This window comes from Myxocyprinus asiaticus, chromosome 13, assembly GCF_019703515.2.
Source record: "Myxocyprinus asiaticus isolate MX2 ecotype Aquarium Trade chromosome 13, UBuf_Myxa_2, whole genome shotgun sequence".
NCBI lineage: Eukaryota > Metazoa > Chordata > Actinopteri > Cypriniformes > Catostomidae > Myxocyprinus > Myxocyprinus asiaticus.
The window spans coordinates 25,820,001-25,837,165 of NC_059356.1; the positions used below are offsets into that span (position 1 = coordinate 25,820,001).

The 17,165-nt window shown below is 43.3% G+C and overlaps 1 protein-coding gene across 3 annotated transcripts in view; it reads right to left on the reverse strand.

The window, feature by feature from the left end:
- The window catches only part of LOC127451031 (protein kinase C beta type-like), a 203,671-nt gene that overhangs the window by 91,587 nt on the left and 94,919 nt on the right, over window positions 1–17,165 (reverse strand). For all 3 annotated transcript variants that reach the window (XM_051715510.1, XM_051715509.1, XM_051715511.1), the window contains 2 exons: window positions 6,883–6,994; window positions 3,868–3,996 (listed from right to left, as the gene is read on the reverse strand). In XM_051715510.1, the coding sequence (XP_051571470.1) occupies window positions 3,868–3,996; window positions 6,883–6,994 (241 nt within the window). The remainder of the gene's footprint in view (window positions 1–3,867; window positions 3,997–6,882; window positions 6,995–17,165) is intronic.

Genomic DNA, 17,165 nt, shown 5'->3' on the forward strand with positions numbered 1-17,165 from the left:
GCTCAAGGCTGCTGGCGCCTTAGTCCTTTACATGGTGTGGCTCAGCTCATTAGCCGGTAGCTGGCTAAAGGCTGTTATTAAGTTCCAAGGGATAATGGGAGCTGAGGCTTGCGGGATGAAATGGCCCCAGATAGAGCTTGAGAGGAGGAATGCATGGCTGAGAGTAAAACAGTGGGCACATCAGAATTGCCACTAGTATATCACATACACATAGCCGCTGCTTCACAGACCCAGGTCTACTTCCCCCTCAGAGGGATTTTTGCTTTATTTTGGGGTTTCTTGGCATAAAGAGTGCGTCTCAATCAGCTCCCCAGTTCAGCAGTCAGAGCACCAGCCAGGGAGTCGGCCATTTCTATGACTGTCCCATTCTCAAAGTCGATCCAGTGCAGCTCCATAAAAATGCCCAAAATTCACTGTAAAAAACAGGGAGAGTTGCTGCTCACAATGTTCCCTTACCTAAAATTTTGTCATGTCTTCTTAAAGGAATCGTTAACCCAAAAATGAAAATTCTCTCATTATTTACTCACTATCATGCCATCCCAGATGTGTATGATTTTCTTTCTTCTGCAGAACACAAATGAAGATTTTTAGAAGAATGTTTCAGCTCTGTAGGTCCATACAATGCAAGTGAATGGGTGCCAAAATTTTAAAGCTTCTGAAGTGATATGATAGGTGTGGGGAGGAAACAGATCAATATTTAAAACCTTTTTTTTATTTTATTTTGGAGCTTCAAAGTTCTGGTCACCATTCACTTGCATTGTGAGTACCTACACAGCTGAAATATGCTTCTAAAAATCTTAATTTGTGTTCTGCAGAAGAAAGAAAGTCATACACATCTGAGATGCCATGAGGGTGAGTAAATCATGAGAGAACATTCATTTTTGGGTGAACTATTCCTTTAAGTTTTAAGAAGGTGAGCACAAGTGTAAATGTGTTCAACCCTTATTTTCTCTTTAAATGAGATTTTGTTTGTAATAATCTTCCATCCGTAATAAAATGTGCATGAAAACCTAGTATTAGAGTTTTAGGATAAAATTAAAATTACACCCCTTTGAATTTTTATTCTTTTATAATAGGACTGTAATTTTAAACATTTACTATGGAAATGCACTAAATTGTATTTCATAAAGTGATGTTGTTGATTAATAGGAGCTACATTGTAATGCGCAATCTCGTTATTGTGCTGCAGGTAAATATGTCATCAGTTTCTCAATGTTATTGAGCTTCGGTGCTCCCACACGGACACAGGTTTGGGTCTGGTCTGCATGTCAATACAAAATGACAATACAAAATAATATTTGATTTGATTACAGCAGATCAAGTAGTGTCCGAAATTCACTCTTTTAATAAGGGGCAACATTTGCTCCCAGAATTTTTTTTTCAGTGGCATTTTTACTTCTTTCACTTTTCCATCTGTATAAAAACACACTGTAAAGACTGATTTTATTAATCAGAATAATCATACAGGCCTAGAATAGAATTTGTTTTTTTGTTTTTTTGAGAGGCTTCCTTTCAAAGAGAATGATTGAACAGACAAAATCGCCCTCTGCTGGACATTAAAAGGAACATCATGTTCCTGCCTTCTCTTCTTGCAGGCTGAAATGTGAGACTAAATGTACTCTATGTAGTAGCCTCAAAGTGTTTGTGTTTCTGTTTGAGGCATCTTTGTGTTGATACCAAGGAGAGACAGGAAGACTAATCATGCTTTCTTTCATTGTCATGGAGATGTGTAATGTAATATACATTTGAGTGATCCTATAGAATTTCACAATGAGTTTGAATGCAGAATTACACTCCATCACTGTCTACAGACTGCAGTTTAGATATCAGGGGTATTTTGTTATCCTTTGTCCCCTATAAAAGAAATGTTGTTGCCGTTTCTCACTGCTTTTGTTCTTTTGGAGTTTTATTATAAGAAGTCTAACAAGACAGGTTTGTTTGTCTGTTTTTAGAATTTTATGTTTTTAATTTGATAATTAATTCATTTTGACAACCAAAATAATATTTCCAAGCTTTAAAAAGTTTTCATGTTTTGTGTTTAAATTGTTATTGCAAGTATTCAACGATAAGGAAAATCAGTTTTGAGATTTCACTTAAAAAGGGAATTAAAAATCTAAACTGTGGTCTTGCGGTTAAACACGTGTACTTAGACAAATACAGCTATGGTGCTCGTATAGGCAAAACAAGTTTAAATTGAATCTCATTCCTTCCTGCTCTTCCCATCATTTCCTGTATTCTCTCTACCATACTATGCATAATACAAAACTATTTTAAAAACAAGAGTTTCAGATGTTAATTGTTCCGGGTTAAGCTCAATCGACAGCATTTGTAGCATAATGTTGATTACCACAAAAATTAATTTTGACTCCTTCTTTTTCTTTAAAAAAAAGCAAAAATCAAGGTTACACTGAGGCACGTATAATGGAAGTGAATGGGGACCAATTTTTGAACATTAAAATACTCACTGTTTCAAAAGTATAGCCACAAGACAAAGGATATGTGTGTAAATATGATGTTAGTATGATAACATCACTTACAGTACAAACCTTTTCTGTGTAAAGTTATAGCCAAGTTTACAACTTTGTTGCCATGACCCAAGAACCTTGAAATGACTGTAAAAATGACAATTTAAACAACTTTACAGCTCTAATAATACACCAGTTTTAAGAGAAGAATTAATGCAAGTGCTTTTATAAAATTATAAGCTTCACATTTCTGCCTTTAAACCATCCAAAAATTGGCACTTCCATTGTAAGTGCCTCACTGTTTTTTTTTTTGTTTGTTTTTTTAAAGAAAAGGAGGAATACATTTTTGTGGTAATCACAAATGCTGTCAATACAATCTTAACTTGTAATGAACCCGGAACATTCCTTTAAGGAGTACATTCAATTCTCACATACCACAAATGTCTTCCTGCAGCTGAACCCAATGCAGCACAATATTTCACCCAAATATTACAATTCTGTCAGTGTAAACGAGAGAAGCTCGTTTACAGAGACACACATTATTTAATTCAATGCAAGTACTCGCGTGGACATGCGTGCCACTGTGAACGAGCTTCTCTCATGCAATCATGAACGTACAATGGATGTCAAGATTTTCACTGAAAAAATGACATATTTTGTGCTGTTTCTCACCAAAAATTATTGTTTGTCTTCAGAAGCATGAGTCACATGGACTACTTCTATCATATTGTTGGCTTCTTTATTGACAAGACGGACCAAGCTATTTATTAAAACATCTCCTTTGGTGTTTTTCATAAAAAAGAAAGTCTGGAACAACATGAGGGTGAGTAAATGATGACATAATTTCCATTTTTGGGTGAACTATCCCTGTTGTAAAAAAACACTTTGCTACAACAATATTAAAAGTCTTGGACACACAGCTTAGCATTTCCAATATGAACAGCTCCTGACAGGGATTATTAATACAACACAACTTTATTTATTCCCTGAGGGGCAATTTAGTAGGGTTTCAAAAGCACTGACACAGTGAATCCAGGTGTAAACATTTCCCTCTGTCTGGTGCTGCTTTAGATTCACCACTAGGAGGAATCAGACACTTGGAAATTACTTAAAAGCCCCTTGCACAGCAGGCACACTTCAAACCTCTAGCAAATTTACTCATATAAACCACTTTTTCTTTTTTTTTTTTTTTTTTGCTCATTAGTAATTTTCTGTTCCTCTTTAAGTGTCACATTAAGTCATGTATGAGGTTATAAGAGGTCCAGGTTTCACCAGTGAGTGGTACATTGTTTAGAAAGATACAGTGAGTGCATGCAGTATGAAGTGTTTATTTCTATGCACATGTGTGCAGCAGTGAGGGTGCTTGTGTGTGTGTGTGTATGAGTGGGCAGTGGTGACTCACTGCTGACGGTGAGCACGTTGTTCTTGATCTCTGCGGTGATTTGGATGCGGCCCCTCCTCTCAGTGTGGTCAGTCCCACACAGACTCGGCACGTTGGCCACACAGCGCTTATGGATGTTCATCATGCAGTCTGGATAGAGGGAGAAATAGAGTGAGAGTTGTTATACAAGAAACCAAAAATACACATCTGCTCCAGAAACACGCAATTTATACACACACATTGCACACACTTGGACGCTTCAGATGCTTTATTGTGCTAAAAAGCTAGAGACAGCATAAAGAACAGAACAGAATGCAGGTGTCTCGAGATGTGTTTTTAAAATGGAAGATCTTTTAACTTGACACAGTGCCTAAAAATATACAGTGCTTCTGCGTAAGATGCTGAAAAAAAAGCGAGACGCAGCACAATGGTCAAAGACATCCGATCAGTCTAGTGCATGTTTACATTGAAAAACAGTGTAGACAGACACAAAAACATTCGGTGTGAGTGGTCCCTTAGTCAATTAGGTGGGACATAGCTCATTCATTTCTGTATCACTGTATGTTGACCTTTTAGGGCCAGACGTGAGGGGAGAACTCTTTTCTCCTACCAAAGACCTGGTGGGTCCTATTCTTAACTATGAATGCAGTTTTGCCATGACTCATGAAATTGCCCTTTCTGGGTGCTGTTTATGGATGTTCCAAGTCATAGAGCAGACTGCCTTTAAATAGGCTCTCTTTAATACATTTGAACAAACAATCTCTGTTAAAAACTCTCATGAGTTGCCTACCATGGCAGCATTCTTAGGCATCATAGGCACACACCTGATGCAAAGTAGCATCGACTGTTTTTTTTTTTTTTTTTTTTAAAGGGAGGGACCCCCTTAAAAGTATGTATGTGACAAGAAAAGGAGAAATTAACATAATAAATATGAATGAACACAATATCAAATTTCATAAATATTTTAAAACAAAAATTCTTATTCTTGACATTTGTTTTACACTCTTTTTCCTTAAAATACTACTAGCATAGAAAACATGGGTAGGCCACAAACTAAAGGCCTCTAAGCCATACTCTACACAAGTACATGAACACAAACGCTTCTAGCTACACAAGCTGGATTTCAAGCATTCCAAAATGTGCCAGACCGCCGTTCATAACAACGAAAGCACGTGTTGCATTCTCAGCGCTGCCACAAGGGGTGCTATAGCGGACATGAGTGTGAACAGTCTGCCTCTACAGCGAGTTTTCTCTTTTAATTCAAATACTGTAATGGTGGAGCAACATTTTGAAGAGATTATTGTTAAGCAAGTAAGTTAAAGTCTTATCATAGTAATAACATATCCAGTTTTATGACACAAACTTTTGAAGGTAACTATTGGGCCCCTATGTTTCTGGCCAAAAGGCAGTACTGCATGTATCCATCGCAAATAAGGCAATCCCGGAATGTATGGCAAGGAATATGGTGAATCTACAATAGATTATATAAAGTATGTTGATTATAAATATACTATTTAGTTCAATGCTGAGAAGTATTAAATAAAACAGGGTCCATTTAATTTTAAAATGGATAAATTCACAATATTTGTGTGTGCTATGCATTTTTGTGCCATATAGAGCATTGGCTTAGCTACATGTATTAGCTCAAAACTCCACTCCTTTATTTAGTCTATTGAGGAGTGCTACTTGTGTGGAGTGTGAGAGTGACTGTTAACGGTGTTAATGCCTATGTTAAGCATTTCAGTTCAGCCAATCTTTGAGGTTCCATTTCAGTTAAGATGCTTTCTTAGGGGTCATTCACACAGGATGCCTTGTTGTGTTCAAATACAGCTAGACACAACACAGCAGAACTGAATAGAATGCAGGGGCTTTGAGACATGTTTTTTTTTTTTTTTTTAGTTGAACATCTTTTAATGTAAAAAGGCATCCTAAAATGCAGTGTTCATGGCGCAAGGTGCTAAAAAACATTGAGAGACAAAATACAAGAACGTGTCCTGTATGATCGGATCCTTAGAAAGTAGCTGGCTAACTGCCTATCTAGAGAGTAGACAGTTAGGCTGAAGGCTGGATGTCTGACCAGGGACAGACTAGTCTTCTGCTTGTACTCAGCAGGGGCGAGAGTGCACAGCAGAGAAGATGCTAATCAGAATTATGATGCTATAGTTGGGATGGAGGCTGCAGGCCAAAGAGAGGCAGCAGGACACAACATGCGTTTACATATCAAACTGAAACAGGCACTTGGGTATTCAAGCTACTTATGAAAATTACTGCACAACAAGCATATGCACAGGCTTCAACACACTTACGATTGTGCACACACACCCACTCTAATCCCTCATGCAAAGCTACACTTGTACACAGTTCATTCAGAAGTGTGGCGGAGCGCAAGCCATCGCTGGAGTGTACACATTGTAGAGGGCCCCGGAGAAGACAACTCACACATTGGAAACTAAACAAAGGTAATTATAGCTCTCCCAGTCTGCAACCATAACAACTTTGTGTCAGGTTTCAGGTAAAGACGCTGAGCACCACAGCAAAGAGCATATCATCGCTACACCACCTGTCTGCTCACTTGTTAGTATGTCTGTGTGCCTGTCATACATTAATAAAAGTAAAAGGCTGCCGGTAAATATCCTGTTATGCCACTTAATATTTGTTAAGCAACAATCAGGTATTGAATATGTGTGCCCTGGAGGCTTAGACAGCTGCTAAGTGAGTGAAGCATTTTGAATGTTTTATGTATTGGACACTGGATAAGAGGCTGGCTATGGTGAGATGGAAAATCTCTTTTCAGTCAGGTGCTTTGTGAGCCTGCCTTCATACAGGCCGGTTATGTTCTCAGGATGTTCGCCTTGCAGGGATATGTAACACACACAGATCACCCATCCATCACACTGCACAATGAACTAATAGCCTGGGATCAAGTGTACATTACCAACATGTAGTGCAGGGTCCTTCAACGGGGGCTCTGCCAATTATTTTTTGGATCTCAAACTAATTTTTATGTGTTAAACTAACAAGTGAGGAGATACTCACGGTCACATCTCATGCCCTGGTGGATAAGTCCGTACAGCAGAGAGCCGCAGTGGTCGCAGAAGGTCGGGCTGGAGTATGTATGGACCTTGAACTTGTGCTTACTGCGTGGGTCCTTCAGAGAAACATACAAAAAAGGATGAGTTAGTGGTGTTAGCAGTAAATAAGCATTACCAAACAAACAGGGAATTAAGGTTTATTGCAATAATATCAGTACACTGTGCAAAATTGCATGCAAAATGTACACTGGGAAGTACATTTGATATGAGCTGAAATTACCATCAAATGTATAACAAGGTCACAGAAAAACTCAAGTTTCCCTATCTGTCACTCACTCTAGGGGTCACTCTTGGGAGCCCGAGACACCTCTGGTCTTTGACAAAAGGCCAATGAAAATTGGCGAGTGGTATTTGCATGCCACTCCCCCGGACATACAGGTATAAAAGGAGCTGGTATGCAACCACTCATTCAGATTTTCTCTTCGGAACCGAACGGTCATGCTCACTGAGCTGAAATTCTCACGACTGTTCATTCACCTCTGCTGGATCTGATGGCACATTTCAGCGGCTTCTCCCTCCTCTGCACTGGTGCACTGCAGAGAATGCCCCTGGGCGCTTCGGCAAAAAAAGAGAGTATATTTTCCTGAAAGAGTATGTTTCTCTAAAAGAGCGGCACACATGGAACGTCTTTTTAAAGACGCGTCTTTTTGTCTTGTGTGTTATTCCTGGTTGCGGTCGTTACCTCTAAACTTCAGATGGTCACGATCGCTGTCTTTCATGTCTGGGCACGACCCACACGGAGGCAGCGTTCGTGGATGGTTCATGTTCTCACTGCGAGAACATGACCATGGTAACATTGCGGTCGCGGCTTGCTTTCGTGAGAAAGCAAGCCACCCTAGCGGCTCCCCGCCTCGGTCCTTCTACCTAAGGGTTTGAGGCCAGCGCAGCTAGCACTGGGGGCAATTTGGGGACCCCAATGGGACCGCCTCCGCCAGGTATGCCCCCACGGACCTCCCATTCCCCAGCCCGATCGGGTTTCCGGATGAGTCAGCCGGCTCGTTTCACGGCGAGTTCGGCCTCTTGTTCGGAGCCTGCGAAGCTGATGAGCTCTTGAGTGCAGCATCGGAGAGCGGGCTTGTCCAGTTGGACACAGAAGCCTCAGCTGGACTCCCCCCTTCGGGGACGATTGCCCAGTCACAGGCTGATGCAGAGATGCATGCTTTCCCGGGCGGCCATGAGCCATGGGGTTAGAGTCGAACCCTCCGCTCTCCCCTGAACCCTTGCGGCTCGATGATTGGTTCCTGGGCTCACGGCGCTGCTCAAAGCAGCCACGCCCCGCACCAGTGCCTTTCTTCCCGGAAGTGCACGAGGAGCTGACAAAATCGTGGACGGCACCTTTTACTGCCCGGTCCCAATTTCTCAGTTCCTCCGCCCTTCACTACCCTCGATGGCGGGGCGGCCAGGGGCTATACGGCGATTCCTCTGGTGGATAAGGCACTCGCGGTGCATCTTTGCCTGCAGAGTGCTGCCACCAGGTGCGGACGCCCAGAGCTCCCATCCAAGCCCTGTAGGTTCACGTCGTCCCTGACGGCTAAAGCCTACAGCGCTGCTGGACAAGCTGCCTCTGCCCTGCACGCCATGGCTCTCCTGCAGGTCCACCAAGCCAAGGCGCTAAAAGAACTGCACAAGGGTAGTTCCGCCCCAGATCTGATGCAGGAACTGCGCTCAGCAACCGACCTCGCTCTCCGAGCGACGAAGGTCATGGCGCAGTCTCTCGGGCGGACGATGTCCACATTAGTGGTCCAGCAGCGCCACTTTTGGCTCAACCTGGTCGAGATGGGTGAGGCCGACAAGACACGGTTCCTTGCTGCCCCCATCTCCCAGGCTGGCCTATTTGGCGACACCGTCGAGGACTTTGCCCAGCACAGTACGAGATCTTAAGCCGCGCAAGGGCAGGATATGCTGAATAGCCTACATCTGCTGCTTCACCGTCGAGAACTGCTGGGCAAAGTCCTACTTCATCGTACCGAAAAAAGGCGGTGGGTTGCGGCCAATCTTGGACCTGCGAGTACTGAACCGGGCTTCACACAGACTCCCGTTCAAGATGCTGACGCAAAAACGCATTCTGGCGAGCATCCGGCATCAAGATTGGTTTGCGGCGGTAGACCTGAAGGACGCGTAAATTCACATCTCGATTCTACCTCGACACAGATCCTTCCTGCGGTTTGCATTCGAGGGTCAGGTGTATCAGTACAATGTCCTCCCTTTCGGCCTGTCCTTGTCCCCTCGCATCTTCACGAAGGTCGCAGAGGCAGCTCTTGCCCCGTTAAGGGAAGTGGGCATTCGCATTCTCAACTACCTCGACGATTGGCTAATCCTAACTCACTCTCGGGACATGTTGTGTGCACACAGGGACTTGGTGCTCTCGCACCTCAGCCGATTAGGGCTTCGGGTCAACTGGGAAAAGAGCAAGCTTCTCCAGGTTCAGAGCATCTCTTTTCTCGGTTTGGAGTTGGACTCAGTCTCATTGACAGCGCGCCTCACGAACGAGAGCGCACAGTCGGTGCTGGCCTGTTTGAAGGCGTTCAAACAGAAAACAGCGGGTCCACTGAAACTCTTTCAGAGGCTCCTGGGGCATGGGGCATATGGCATCCTCAGCAGTGGCCACCCCGCGCAGGTTGATGCATATTAGACTGCTTCAGCACTGGATTCAGACTTGAGCATGGTGCCGCGGGACACATGGCGCCTGGTCTGTCACCATCTCTTCAGCCCTTGGACCAACCTCTCATTTCTACGGGCAGGTGTTCCCCTAGAGCAGGTCTCCAGGCGCGTCGTAGTCATGACAGACGCCTCCAAAACGGACTGGGGCGCTGTTTGCAATGGGCACGCAGCTGTCGGCTTATGGATGGGCCCGCGGCTGCATTGGCACATCAACTGTCTCGAGTTGTTGGCAATTCTGCTCGCCCTGTGGAGGTTCCGGCCGTTGATCCAGGGCAAGCACGTGTTAGTTCAGACAGACAACATGGTAACGGTAGCATATGCCAAGGCGGTCTGCGCTCTTGTTGTATGTCACAACTCGCCCGCCGTCTCCTCCTCTGGAGTCAGCAGCACTTCAAATGTTGCTGCGAGCCACTCACATCCCGGGCGACCTCTACACTGCAGCGGATGCGCTGTCACGGCAGGTTACCCTCAGGTGGTCCAGCTGATTTGGAGTCGATTCGGACAGGCACAGGTAGACCTGTTCGCCTCCCAAGAACCCTCCCACTGCCCGCTCTGGTACGCCCTGACCGATGCACCTCTCGGCATAGATGCGCTGGCACACAGCTCGCCTCCTGGCCTATGCAAATTTACATTTCCCAGTGAGGTTACTTGCACAGACTCTGTGCAAGGTTAGGGAGGACGAGGAGCAGGTCGTCCTGGTAGCACCCTACTGGCCCACCCAGACATGGTTCTCGGACCTCACGCTCCTCGCAACAGTCCCCCCCCGGCGAATTCACCTGAGGAAGGACCTTCTTTCTCAGAGACGGGGCACCATCTGGTACCCACGACCAGACCTCTGGAATCTCCACTCAGGCTAGGGCCCCCTCTATGAGGCGCCTGTATGCCTTTAAGTGGCGTCTGTTCGCTAAGTGGTGTTCTTCCCGATGGGAAGACCCCCAGAGATGCGCAGTTGGATCGGTGCTTTCCTTCCTGCAGGAGAGGTTGGAAGGGCGGCTGTCCCCTTCCACCTTGAAGGTGTACATTGCTGCTATAGCAGCACACCACAACACAGTGGATGGTAAGTCCTTAGGGAAGCACGACCTGATCATCAGGTTCCTGAGAGGTGCCAGGAGGCTGAACCCCTCCAGACCGCGCCTCGTTCCCTCATGGGACCTCTCTGTAGTTCCTCAGGGTCTACAGAGAGCCCCCTTTGAGCCTTTGCAGTCAGCTGATCTTAAGGCACTCTCCTTGAAGTCTGCCCTCCTGACTGCGCTCACTTCCATCAAGAGGGTAGGAGACCTGTAAGCGTTCTCTGTCAGCGAAACATGCCTGGAGTTCGGTCTGGGCTACTCTCACGTGATCTTCAGACCCCGACCAGGCTATGTGCCCAAGGTTCCCATGACCTCTTTTAGGGACCAGGTGGTGAACTTGCGAGTGCTACCCCAGGAGGAGGCAGAACCAGCCCTGTCGTTGCTGTGTCCGGTGCACACAATACACATCTATCTGGATCACAGCAGAGCTTTAGGATCTCTGAGCAGCTCTTTGTCTGCTTTGGTGCACAGCGGAAAGGAAGTGCTGTCTCCAAGCAGAGGATTGCCCACTGGCTCATTGATGCCATAGCTATGGCATATCACGCCCAGGATGTGCCGCCCCCAGTAGGGCTACGAGCCCATTCTACCAGGGGTGCAGGGGCCTCCTGGGCCCTGGCCAGGGATGCCTCTAACAGACATTTGCAGAGCAGCAGGCTGGGCAACACCCAACACCTTTGCAAGGTTCTACAACCTCCGGGTGGAATCGGTTTCATCCCAGGTAGTAGCACGCAATACAAGCGGATAAGCCCGGGATAGCCGGCCGGGTGTATCGCTTGCACATAGAGCCTTTTCACCTCCTCTGAGCTGAAGACGTGCGCCATTTATTCCCAGTAGTGTTCACAAACTATGTTCCCTGGTTGACTTCCTCCGAGCCCTAGGCAGTCGAGTTTTCAGAGAGACTCGCTGCCAGCCCAGTACACGTGCTAACTAAGAGCCCTGTTCTGGGGTAGGTGCTCCTCATGTGGCAGTTCCCTGTAAGGTAACCCCATGCGATGTATATCTTCCGCTAATTAGTTTCTCTGTTGGCAAACTGTATCTTCCTTGGGCAGAGCCCCCTCTGCCACAGTCTCCATGTTTGTAGCAACTCCTCCCCCGTTGGGTAGGATCTACCATGAGACTCTCCACATGGTCAGCAAGACCATGTGACATATTTTCCACTAAAATATCCCCCCTATCTTTGGGCGAGGTGTGGTCTCCGTGGTGTCCTCCCCTTGGGAGGGACACCCCCCGACTAGTCCTGGCGGCCCAGTCAGATAATCCCCCTTGTTTTTTTAAGGAGTGGAAAAAAAGAAGGGGAAAAGAGGCCAAAACTGGGTTAGCCTGTCTCTATCGTTTGGGTAGTCGACTTGTCCCCAAAGGGCCGTTCGACACTCATAACTATGTTGGGGGAGGTTACGTGTCGGCCTGGTGTGCTGGCTACAAGAGACACAGTTGTCTGCCCATCACACACCGCCAGTTCACGTAACACAGTTCAGCCAGTTGCAGCATTTTGTATAGGGACCCCTAGTGTCACTACAGCGACACAACGTCGAGTGAGTGACAGATAGGGAACGTCCTGGTTACTTGCATAACCTCCGTTCCCTGATGGAGAGAACGAGACGTTGTGTCCCTCCTGCCACAATGCTGAACTACCCGCTGAAATGGCCGGACCTTGTCTCGGCTCCTCAGCATAAAACCTGAATGAGTGGTTGCATACCAGCTCCTTTTATACCCATATGTCCGGGAGAGTGGCATGCAAATACCATTTGCCAATTTTCATTGGCCTTTTATCAAAGACCAGAGGTGTCTCGGGCTCCCAAGATCAACCCCTAGTGTCACTACATCAACACAACATCTCGTTCCCTCCATCAGGCAAAGAGAACTTGGTGAGAAATCCCAGCTTATAGCTTAACGAAAAATACAACATTCATTTTAGGACTTTTTTGGCTATGGTTAAGATGAAACCATTAGAAACTTTCTGATAGTAACTACATACTTTCTGATAGTAACTACATATACATTGATAGCAAATTGCCAGCTATCATATGCAACCTATATTCATTAGCCAATACTAAAAATAACAAGTTTATCCAGCCTAAAGTGGTTAGCTGGTCTCCTAGCCTGGCCAAACTGATTAGGCTGGTTTTTAAGGGGTGCTGGTTTTCCTAAACAGTATTTTGTTATCTTGTTTTAAACAAGATACGTTTAATTCAGGAGCAAAATGACATAAGATTTTAGGTATTGTTTTCAGAGATTTTTTGAGGTTATGCTTAAAACAAGAAAAAATAATATTTGCCAATAGGGCAAAAAAATAAATAAAACTTAATTCAAAAGGAAAACAAGTGTACCCAATTGGCAATTATGTTATTCTTGTTTTAAGCACAAACATTATTGAGCAGGGCCTACCTCCATCTGTTCATGCCCTAAAAAAATAAGCTATTATCAAAAAAAGCTCCCCTCGTAGCCCCAGAGTGTGTCTATGTACACACAGTAGAAGTGATGAAAAGAGAGAACCGTGTGATGGTTAGGGCACTGCCAGCTGAAGTGACATTTTGGCAGGGTGACACCTGAATTTTACTGGAGCACCAGGTCAGCAGGGCACTGGCAGTGAGCTGGAATACTTGCACACTGAATAACCCTTCCTGTTCACCTCCCCCTAAAGCAAGTCCATACATTATTAATCAAGCAGGGGCTCTTTTATAGATTCCTATTCATAAGAAGCCGTTTTAATAGTCTCCCTCTGAATACGGCTCATGGCAGTGATGACACCAGCACAAAAAGACAGCAGCATCTAAACTGCCTCTGGACTGGGCAATCACTCAGAGGCCCCGCTGTGCATATGCACCACACACAGGGCCCACAGGACTGTGTTACATACTCTTCCAGTAAAAAAGAAAATACATGGAATGAGAGGAGGTCAGAGTCCATTTACAGAGGCTGCCCTCACATTCAAGATCACATTGTGTAGGGAAGCAGAGGTGATAATGATGCTCTTGGCATGATGAAATGGAGAGAGGAAGTAGGTGGATGAGGCGAGAGAGAGCGAACAAAAGAGAGAGAGGTAAGACTACATAATCAATTGAATAAAAATCGAAATCACAATAAGGCCTTATGCATACTGCATACAGCACCCCCAAAAGCCACACTTAAAAATGCATGAATGTCTTTGCATTACATAACAAAACAAAACATGAAGCCTAAATGCATTTATTTGAAAGAAAGTTTAAAGCAAAACATTGCACAAGAAGTTTGATAGTTCTAAATTCTAAAATATATGGGTCGCAGGTCTGTTTGTCTACATAAGGTCACGGACAAAAGGAAAAGAACAATGCCAGGGTTCTTCCATCGCTAAATTTTTTTCAAACTACACCTCATCTCACTTCCTCAAAATCAGAAAATGTAGAATTTTAAATATATTTTTTAAACCTTAAAGCTACAATATCGTTGCTGTCCGATGAAAAACACGTATCTCCACTTTTGTCAATTGTTTACTTTTTACCATAGACGGAATGTGCCGAATGACATCTTCCTACTGTTTGAATTGTGCATAGAAATGACCAATGAAAAGATGTTTAATCAGGCAATCTGATTAACAAGTATCTCTATTGGCTTTGAGAAGTGTCTATCAAAACAGTGTATGTTTTGAAGAGCGTCAATTAATTTAGCTCAGCTGTCCGGCTGAAGTGTAGTGAAGAGATTGCTTACATCGCACTGACTCTGTGATTTCCCTAACAACAAAAGCCATTCATGCATGCACAATGTCAGGTGGCTTTAAAAAGTAGACAATACCAGCACTATATGGTTGACAGATTTCCATCTTCGCGAAACAGCGAGTGAAAGCTAATTTGGACAGGCAATTTATGCATTGGACCTGGAAAACGCATCTCAAAACCGGACTGTCCACTCAACAACCAGACTAGAAACCCTAGTCATAAAACTGATTTCAATCTAAAATAGTAAGTGAAAGCTCAGATTATATCCAAAAAAGAAATTCTCTAGCAATCGATAACCTACCAACTGAGTTAGACTCGAGTCTGTAACTGAACATGCGCCATTGGAACCCATGATAAGAAAAACGTGTATGTCCACGTTTGCTAACAAAAGTCCATGCAAGTACAGTTAAAATATCGAACAGTTCACTAACAGATGTGTAATGATAGAATTCTACTTATGGTGCTAAAGGGGACTAATTATGTTATTTTCAATTCATTTTGTAAGATTGTTTATGAGAAAAAAAAAAATCCATGTTTGATACCTGCTTTTCATCAGACAGTGACTATATGCAACTTTTGGCCCTCTAGAAGTTGAAGCATAAAACTGCAAGTTAGTTGAGGAGGAACACTTTACATCAGTTGTGATTCGGCAATGCTCTTCTACGCTGGTTAATCTCATGGTTTGAGGACTGGGTGCTTCTCATTTCTGAAATTGTGCATCCTCATTTCCTTTCCTTGCTTCCTTTCCTCGCTTCCTAACCCCATCCTCTTAGGAAACGAGGAAAGGATGGAAGGAAAGGAAACAAGGACAGAGGAATCAAAGAAAGACATGTTTGTAAAATGAGATTTCCTGCTCGTGCGTCTCTTCAGAGAACGTTTTTGCGCAGCTGTAGTACCTCGGCGTGCTTGCCTTTATGTTCTTGAAAATGTATTTATTAATATATTCATAATAAATCTAAATAATTCAAGATGCACTGTTGAAGTATTTGACAATTATGGTTTATTTAAACCGCAAAGGTGAAACATTAATTAAAACTGTTGTGTGAGATATGAAGGGGGAGGAGAATTTATAATTGCTTCAGGTGCTTCGACCAAAAAGTCTTCCGAACAGGATGCTTCAGTGTTTCCTTGCTCAAGCGTCATTGATAAGCTTCCTACGTCCTCAATCCTCACCTCGCAATGCATTTAGAGAACTGGTACATCCTTAATGATGGCGGATTTCGATCGGTTTCCGGGTCACGGGCTTGAGGACAGAGGAGCGAGGAAACGAGAATGCACAATTTAGGAAATGAGAGGCACTCATAGTTTCCACAAACACTCCACTTGTCAGTCACTGGCTGGCCAAAAAGGTAGTCCCGCCCAAAACTCACACCATTGGTTGAGCCAACATTGCTCTTTCGGGACGCTCAAAGAAACAGTAAAAAATTTTGATAGCACCACAGAGTCACATATTAAATAAACAAATTTAAGTGTGTCTATTTATTTGTCCATTTATAAATTGGTTTATTTATTCACACTTTATTTTCAAATTAATAGATTGATCATTTATTTCTTCATTCTTTTTTAATTGGCACGCCACAGCTTCCATATGTGGCCCTGTGGTGATATCAAAACTTTTTACTGTTGTTGATATTATGTTATTTGCTTAAACACTTATAACCGATATATTACTTGCTTTAAGATAAACACACTTATTCATCTTTTAATATGATTATTAATGTATTTTATTCACTATACAATACACATTAATGTTTGTATTGTACTACACATATCAGTTTAAGAGGTGAAACTCATGAAATGGCTGAAATGAGTTCAATTGGAGACACATTATTAAATTACAATCTACAAGCTCAGTGGACAATGCAAGTGAACGATGCACTGGAAACAATAAGACTGTGATAAAACACAAAACCGGGATATAATAATCATGAAATACTTTATTGAACATTAAATTTATTTGCGAAAACATGCAATAACACAATTAGAAAAAAAAGATTTAATGTCAAATGTTTTTTGGAAGTAAAGTTACAACAGAGATGGTTACACGCTGAACAAATTAATATGAAGTCATTAGTATGCTATGAAATTTGCACATTATAAACAACTTGAGATGAGCATGCATTCATGGGGATCTACCTTTAGTGGCTTTTAGATCTGTTTAAACAGGCTTAAAGGAAAAAAATCGGTAAGTGTCTGCACACTGATTTATTGCCCCAAAAATACTTTAATGGCTTGCACTTGCAAGCAACGTTTAGACCATTAGGTCTTCGTCAGGCAAAAAATAAATAAATAAATAAATAATAATAATAATCTTTCAACTTTCAATTTCTGTGACCAAGGTAAAAAATAAAAACATAAGAAAACAGCGACACACACATACTTAGAGACACACACTTGGGAATCTCAAAAATGTTATTAAGTACTCAGAAGTAATGAATATTAGTAAACATGTAACAGAAACTTCACCGGAAAAAAAACCCAACAACTTATGAACACATTGCGATCAGTACACATTCAATTCATTAAAGCATAACTACCCTACCAGAAAACATATCCAAGAATTACATCAGGTAAAACAACTTCACCAAACAGTTAAATATCCAAGAGGAGAGTGATTTCAAGCAGCTGCTGAACAGCTGTTGCACTCGCTTCCCCAACACTCATACGACACAGTAGGACCTTCGTTCTGTGCTTACGGAAATGACCTAAATACGCAAGAACGAATGATGTATGCCTGCGATTTTGTGCCAAATCCATCCTGACAGCTCTAAATAAAAATCTTTATTGTAGACTTACTGTAGTAA